The 8,965-nt window shown below is 38.6% G+C and overlaps 1 protein-coding gene across 1 annotated transcript; it reads left to right on the forward strand.

The window, feature by feature from the left end:
* The first annotated feature begins 2,703 nt into the window (after nt 1–2,703).
* LOC148535015 (olfactory receptor-like protein OLF4) lies at nt 2,704–3,699 on the forward strand. The gene has a single exon (XM_088464908.1). It carries the CDS (start codon nt 2,704–2,706, stop codon nt 3,616–3,618), a length of 915 nt encoding a protein of 304 aa, XP_088321034.1. The 3' UTR covers nt 3,619–3,699.
* The last annotated feature ends 5,266 nt before the right edge of the window (nt 3,700–8,965 follow it).

An 8,965-nucleotide genomic window follows, 5' to 3' on the forward strand; every position in this document is an offset into this window, starting at 1 on the left:
GCGGCATTTGGGGCACTGCGAGCGACATCGTGGCCCCAGATCTGCGCATGCACAGATTTTAAAACATCGGAGATTTGCATAAAAATCGCGTCTATGTCCATTTCTGTATTAGGCCCATAGAACACTGTGCTGCAGGGAGGCCCTGAGACACATTAAGCTTCACAGACTCCTTTATAAGTGTAGACAAACTACTATAATTTATCTACACACAGCACGATGCCCAATATATCTGCAGATATACTGGGCATCGGCTGTGCAGCAGAGACGACATGATATGTCTGTGAACGACAACATTCACAGACATATCCCTGGTACACACTGGCCGATGGGCACCTGATCAATTGATCGGCCAATATATCTGCCAGTGTGTACCCAGCATTACCATATAAAGACATAAAAGTATTTAAAGCCTGCAATTTTTATTTTTAAAAAGCACAAAGATGTAACTTAGGGAATTGTAGTGATATATGCTATGTTATTTATGTCACATTGATGGTGAAACATGTAAACAATATACTTATGTCCCATACAATATATCCTGCAGCAGCACATTCAGTTTAAGGTGCACACAGAGGGCTCAAGGAGACTCCTTGTAAATGGAAGAAATTAGATTTATTTGAAAGGTTTCTTTATTGTAACCATGATACTGTGATCGGCTTTCCCATAAGACTGGGTTTGGCTATTAAATATCTGAGAAAGGATCGGACAATTTCTAAATAAAATTAATATACAGTGCTATGAGGTTTAATATCTGAACATAGTATATTGATATATATATAATTATATGTAATATACATTAAATCACTGCAACATCTAATAGTGAGCAGATGCAAAGTGCCTGTATACACTCAATCCCAAACTGTATCAGTTCTGTCCTCTACATCATGATTGTTTTCAGTTAGTAGAGTGGCAGAGACTCAGGTCTGCCCTCAGGTAGAGTAGTAGAGTGTATGTAATTTAGGATGGCATATGGATAGCAGTGGGAAGATAGTCAAGAACTCAGGATTGCACTTGGGTAGCAGTGTGTCATGGAATTCAGGACTGTACTTGAATAGCGGCAGCAATTCAGAAAATAACTTTGGTAGCAGAGTGGCAGGAACTAATATTTTCACTCGGGTAGCAGAGCTATTTGGAACTCAGGATTGCACTCGGGTAGTAACAGGAGTTTAAGACTGTAGTTGTGTATCAAAGTGGAAAGAACTGAGGATTGCAAAGTTCAGTAATGAATCATGGGTATCAAACTGTATCAGTTCATTCTTCTACCTCCTGATACGTGTGTATTATGCAATATGCCCTCAATGCTTTAATGTATTTACTTGTATGTGCATACATTACCGATATACTAAAAATAAGCACCTTTCCTTGAAGAAATTCAGTTTGAAAGATATATATTGCAATCTATAAGATTTTCCTTATTTGTTTAATTAATTCATTATATTTCAGCTGATCACATTGTAATCAATGTCAAATGTATCCAGTTTTATACAGCTCTGTGACAAATGAAATAACACGTGACATGAATATATGTAAAACATCCTGTAAATATACACTGTATCTTTATATTTAGTGAGTGATTACTCCTGTAAGTTATAACCTACTATGGGGAATATGTATCAATGCATTTTTGCTATAATTTTTTCCTATATTCATAGTTGTCGCTAAAATTATTTTTTGGTCATATGTATCATGCTTTTATCGTGATTTTTATCGTGCTTTGTTTTGCGTTAATAATCTTGTTTTCTTATATCACAAAATGTTTTCTGGAAGCATTTCAGTTTATTGAATGCAATATAAATCATATGTATCAAAATATGCAGCCAGACTTTTAATGCAAGATTTGTAATACAATTAATGGTAGCTGTAGATGGCAAAGAATGTATTTGATGTTGCATTAAACTTTTATCTTTCCTTTTTTTTAATGATTTTTTCTAACAATGATTTTATGGTCCAGATTATTTTTAGCTGTGGTCTATTAATATTATTTTTTTTTTATTGCATAATTTTATATATATATGTGGGCTTGTGGCTTATGGCTGAAAAATTAAGCTGAAAATCAACATTTTAAAAATATTACAATAATATGGGGTAAGTAGTCATAATTAATGCTTAGAAACAGAAAAAATGTACAGTACACTCTTAGTAGCTACATTTTATTGCTTATATGCGAGACTCATGTTACAACAGAATAGACATTACACTTACACTTATGATTGACACACACACTAAAAACTGAATGTTATCCAAACTATACCTAAAAGAAAAACATATGAATGTGACTCTTATTACATTTCAGTCCCCAGTTAAAGGGCCCTGATACAAACTACTCAAACCTGTAGAATTCACGTGAATAAATCTATTTAGGCCTGCTTATCTTCCTGATTAACTGTGAAGATGTAGAAAAAATTTCATCTGGCGATGGTGGTCATTTCCAGTTGCAGCCAACTTGTTCATTGTGCTCACTAAGTATTATCCATCTCTGATGTCCTTGATCTCACCTGGGTAACTCTTTCCTTCATATTCAACATAGAACCAGTCACCAATGTTAGTCACATCATTTGAAGTCACTGTTACAGACACACAGTATACTACAATCTTCTAGCATCATCGATATACTAAAATGTTGTGTAATTTTCATGTATTGTGTCCTATATTTCATGGAATGACCCTTATGATTATTGTCTTGCAGATTGGTGACAGAATCTCATGGAGAACGACACTTCTATTATAGAATTCCACATTTTGCCATTTTCCATGAAAGCTTGTTATGAACCCCTAATTATTTATGTTTTTTTATTAATATTCCTACTTGGAGTCCTGGTGAATTTAGTTATAATTATAGTGATATGTTTGGATTCACATTTACACACCCCCATGTATCTGTTTCTCTGTAACTTGTCCTTTGTAGACATTTGTTATACAACAGTAACTGTCCCCAAACTGCTGGACATGTTGCGATCTGGAAATAACACAATAACTTTCACACAATGTTTAACTCAGATATACTTTTTCTTTATAGCTGCCAGCTCTGAGGATATACTTTTATTTGTGATGGGGTATGACCGATACATTGCGATCTGTCATCCATTACACTACCACCAGATACTGAGCAGGAAGATCTGTATTCTGCTTGTGACGATGACCTGGTTATGCGCATGTTTAAATTCAATACTGCTTTTATTTTCAATCCTTAAAATGTCCTTCTGCCATTCTGTCACCATTCATCAGTTCTTCTGTGATACTAAAGCTCTGATTGTTATCTCCTGTTCTGGCTCAAACATGTTTTATGTGATCATGTATGTTGAAATAGTGTTACTTGGCCTTTGTCCTTTCCTCATCAATGTGATGTCATACAAAAAAATTATCACTGTTATATTACATATAAAATCAAGGGATGGAAAAAGAAAAGCCTTCTCCACCTGCTCATCCCACCTCACTGTCATGATCATCTACTATGCTAACGGCATAGCCGTATACTTGATGCCACCATCAGAGCAATACAAGGCTCTAGAGCAAATCATGACCGTGCTGTATACTACAGTGATCCCCATGGTAAATCCTCTTGTATACAGTCTACGCAATCATGAAATCAGGAGAGCCTTTCAGCGATTAGTGGCATAGATGGTAACTCCTCATTTGTTCATAAATAGCCTCTTTCCTGTATCCATGTTCTGGTAAATGTCCTTGTTGATGGCTGGTCCATACAGAAAATTAGTGGCCATTAGACGGGAAAGAATCTGAGCTGCAGAAATAATACAATCCCTTACGGTCCTATCATGGTCTTGCATGGTTTCAGTGGCTCACAGGTATTTGAAAATCTACAAAAGTGTATTACTGTAATGAAAGCATTGACCTCCTGAAGATACACCTTAATACTAATCCTCATTGATGGAGACTATTATGTACCAGCTGAACATATAATTTAAAACATCAAGTTGAAGAAGACATCACCCACCTGCCCAGCTCTCAGCTTGAAGCAAAACATTTACTCCTAGTTGGGTGCCCCATAATTTTAATACAAACATTCCCACCAAGTTCTGTACAATTTCCTGCATATATCTACAGTAAAATGTTTATAATCAATGTCACATCCACATTAAATATTGTGAACTATAAGCCTTTCAATAAAGCAGTTCAGTAACAAATCAATTGTCCTTGTTATTCATGCTGATGGTACACATATATACATCCACCCTGATCACTGTAATGTTCTCCACCCTAAATACTCACACCAATAGGTACAGTACCTAGGAGGCAGAACTAATGAAAGGTGGACAGACCACCACAGGTACTAGAGCAGGGGTTCCCAGCCACGGTCTTCAAGGCACACTAACAGTCCAGGTTTTAAGGATAGCAATAGTTGAGCACAGGTGACTTAATTAGTACCTCAGTTATTTTGATTTAACCATCTGTGCTTAAACATGGATATCACTAAAACCAGGACTGTTAGTGTGCCTTGAGGACCGAGATTGGGAATCACTGTACTAGAGTCTTATATATGGCTCTAGTGCTGCTACACAAATAATGATGGAATTATTTTACTATGACTTGTGTGTATGGATTACAACACTGTAAAACAAAAAGTCACTTCCTAACAATGCCTAATATTGTTTTTGATCAACAATACTAATTTGACCCTAATTGAATTACTATAAAATTTACAAAAGAAAGTATATCTGGAGAACCCAGCAAGGTTCTTTGTTTCAAGTACTGTTTATATAAGGAAGAGCTATAGAGTCAAATGAGTTCATATGAAAAACTAATTTGTTAGTAGAATGGATGTTCTACCGGTATTTGCAGGATAAACCATGCATGGAGGTTGTAATGCTTTCCCACACCAATGATGTTTCCTGTTACAGCCCAGCCTATTTAGTGTGAGAGTAAGAGCAAAAATAACCACTCGGCTTGTTTCTTACACAGAACCAAGATAAATGGCTCTAGGACTCATTATAGCTAGGTGGAACCAGTGAACGGTGTATCCAAATACAATTTAATATTTAATACTATGTCAGATAAAGAAATGTATTCTTTTGGTGTAGTTGCCCTTTCAATTCCAGATATAAATACATTGGCTTATATGTATAATACTAGTAAATGGACCTGGCATCTGCAGAGTCACCTCAGCCGGCTCTACTGCACCCTGTCCCACCCCCTCTCATCCCAATGGCTTTTTGGGGTGCAAACTTGGCAGTGATTATGGCAGCCAAAGACAGCTACTTCACTTTTCAGTGGACCAAAGGAAAAGGAGAATCTTTTCTAAAAACACCTGGGGATGGAGCAGCAAATACGGTCATATGGGATGTGTGACCATGCAAAGTAAAAGCCCAGCTGGCTTCAGTCAGGTAAGTGGCTTCAAAGCATCCATCATTAACCACATCATGCAAGAACTATGAGAATGGAGAAGTGGCCCGTTGACTAGGAGAAGATCATTTGCAGATATAGTCCAGGCTATTTTGGCTGAAGAAATAGAGTGGAAACCTAACTGAGGATCAATGAGACAGTGGGAAGAGATAAAGTGGGTCAGATATTTCAATACGTTTTTCAAAAATTTTGAAAGCAAAGGAGAGCAAAGAAATGGAGCTATCGTTACAGGGTCAGGAGAGGGTTTCTTTAAATGGGTAAGGTAAGTGCATGTTTGCACATGCAGATGAGGACAACAATAGAAAGGTTAAATGTGATCAAGGCACAGGAAAGCATTAAGTGATAGGGAGCAGAGGAGCTTAGAGAGATCTGGGTCAAGGGTGCAGGCTGGTGGCAATCCTACCATTTAATAGCCCTGTGAGACTACAATACACTGGATAGTAGGAATAGTGGCCCCTGCTTTGGCATGGATGTAGTGCTGCATCCAATCTGTCAAGATCCACATCAAGTCCAGATCAATTTGCCAAAATCTGTTTCCAGTCTGTAGCAAATCATTTGTCAGTGTGGTCAATAAAGAGAGATCCCCATCCAGAGAAGTCATTGCATTAATGTCCACATTCAGCGCAGTCCATTGTGTACTGTAGATGTCCACATCCAGACTGATTTGCAGATATCTACTAGATCCAGTATTCTCTATCTTTCCATTTTCATATTCCATGCTAAATAACTACATACACAGCTACAAATAGCCTATAAGTATGGGCTTATAGTGCTTAGTGTGGATAACATTATAAACAAATGAATAGAATATTAATAATACTGTAGTAATATTATCAATGATAGGCTGTAATCACACATATAGAGTATATATACAAAGTGTCAGTCTCCTATGGAAATACACCTGTACATTGCACCCATTTCTGAGAAATTCCTTGGGAGGAGATGTATCAAATTTTCAAGCGAGATAAAGTGGAGAAGTTGAACAAAGCAACCAATCAACTTCTAACTGATATTATACAGTCTATGAAATGACAATTAGATTGCTATGGGCAACTTCTCACCTTTATTTCTCTCCAAGGTTTGACATATCACCCCCAAATAGAGACGAGGGCGACAAACCTAGTGCATTAAATATGATAAAACCCCAAGTTACATAATACATATGTGTATATGAGAGATAAATCATTTTCTCATCTAAATCAATGTTCTGGATTTCCCTGATGGGGGAGATGTATCAAACCTTAGGGAGAGATAAATGTGGCGAATAGGCCCATAGCAACAAATCAGCTTTGAGCTATCATTTATAGTCCATAAATTTGGAATTAGAAACTGATTTATTGCTATGGGCAACACCTCCACTTCATATCTTGATACATCTCCCCCATGGCTCTATCCGGATGAGATGTACCTCCAGGTACAGAATTTCCTGCATGTACTATGGTTTTCCACACACACACCAAAAACATACTAGTAAGTTAATTTAGCTGTTGACTCAGATGATCCCTAGATTGTGTGTGCTTTTGTGTTAGTGAATTTAGATAATGAGCTTCAATGGGGCAGACATGGATGTGAATGACAAATGTCTCCGGGCCTGCTTCAGAGATGTACGCTAATAAAAATGCAACTGCAATCTCTCATAGATCACAATTGCTAAAATATGCTAATGCCCTCCAAAGCATAGGGACGCCCGGACGCCCACTGCTGCCTTCTCATATCCTTCCGACAATGTACAATGTTGTAAAGATCAGTAACATGGAAGCAGATCAGACAGCCATGCAGCATATGAGGCAACTCTGACCAGCCGCCACCACTGCAGCTCTCCAGAGAGCTCTCATGCTGCAAGAGAGATGGCAGTAACTAATATAAGCACGCCCATGAAATGACGATTAAACAGACAAGCCTGCATTTGCCTAGCCACATCCCCGTTACCTCTCCCAAATGCCAAGTACCTGTCACTCACTTTGCGACCCCCTGTGGAGGCGTGTTCGCAAAACAATCGCTGCACGTGCGCAGTGTAGCTAATACTTATGTGCAATGTCAAACAATCGCACAATCTGCGTAAAAATACAACACTGCGTACAGCTCTGAATCAGTTAATGCAGAGGTTCCCAAACTTTTTTTGAACCATGGCGCCCTAGAGTATCAGCATTGTTTTCACGGCACCCCTAAGCCAAACGTTTGTTATTGAGAAATTCAGAAAATATTTAGTAAAGTAGTAAAGTGAAGTAAATTGTGTTTACCTGTCACCCATAGGTTCAGTAATGTGGTTGTGGACAGGTTTGAGCTTCTGTTTGTCCACATAGTTACATTACATTGACCATAAATAATTAGATTTGGTGTTGGACCACCAACCTGAGGCACCCCTGCAAGTGTCTCGAGGCACCCCAGGGTGCCATTGTGCACAGTTTGGGAACCACTGAGTTAATGCCTTTAAGAAAACAATATTAAATTTGCATAAAACCTGCAAAATGCTAAAGTTTAGTCACTTTCCATTTTGCAAAGTCCAAAACTGCATGAGATTTGTTTGTGTTTGAAACTTTCCATTTAAATTTTTTGGGCTCTCAAGACACATGTGATTGTAACCTCAGGAAATGTACAGTATGAAACTGTTGTCCATCTATGATAGGGGCCAGACAGGGGTGGTTCAAGAGAGAGGGGCTTTGTGCAGGCTCAATGTGGTCCTATCCCTCTCTTGTACAATACTAATTAATAGACCTGGTATCTTCCGAGTCACCTCGGCCACCCCAAATCCATTCCATCCCACCCCCTTCCATCCCATCCTATTGACATGGCTTTCTGGGGGGCAAGTTTGGCAGTAGTGTCAGCAGATATAGACAGCCACTTTACTGACAAGGCTTTTGAAGGACAAGGAGGAGATCTGTTCTGCCCATTTGCAGAATGGATGTCCTCTAAAAAAGCCTGGGCACGGAACAGCAGAATTGATCACATGGGATGTGAATGCACCAGTAAAAGCCCAGCTGGCTGCGAACCATCTCATGCAACTCTGTCATGTAAGTGGCTTCAAAGCATCCATAATAAACCACATCATGCAAGGACTAGGAGAAGAAAGAAGTGACCAGTTGAGTAGGATAAGGTCAATTGTAACTTTAGTTCAGGCTGTTTTGGTCGAGGAAAATGAGCGGAAACCTAACTGAGGATCGATGAAACAGTGGGAAAAGATAAAGTGGGTCAGATATTTCAAGACAAGTCTTTAAAAAATGTTAAAAGCAAAGGAGAGCAAAGATATGGTACCATCATTAGAAAGATATGAAGGGTCAAGAGAGGATTTCTTCAAATTGGGGGGGGAGTTAAGTGCATGTTTGCACAATTAGATTTTACAAAGTCCAAAAATGCATGAGATTAGTTTGTGTTTGAAACTTTAATTTTTACTTTTTCTGGCTATCAAGACACATGTGATTGTGACCTCAGGATATGTACAGTATGAAAATATTGTCCATCTATGATAGGGGCCCGACAGGAGCGGTTCAAGAGAGGGGTGTCTTTGTGCAAGCTCAATGTGGGCCTACCTCTGTCTTGTTGGTGCATGTCTCCAGTGGACTCTGGCAGGGCCATAACTAGGGTTGGCGTGACATGTGCCATGGCACAG

The sequence above is a fragment of the Taudactylus pleione genome, unplaced genomic scaffold, assembly GCF_031769625.1.
Source record: "Taudactylus pleione unplaced genomic scaffold, aTauple2 ptg000061l, whole genome shotgun sequence".
NCBI lineage: Eukaryota > Metazoa > Chordata > Amphibia > Anura > Myobatrachidae > Taudactylus > Taudactylus pleione.

Coding starts and splice junctions, on each gene's coding strand:
- LOC148535015 (XM_088464908.1), top strand. CDS start 2,704: ATGGAGAACGACACTTCTATTATAGAATTCCACATTTTGCCATTTTCC.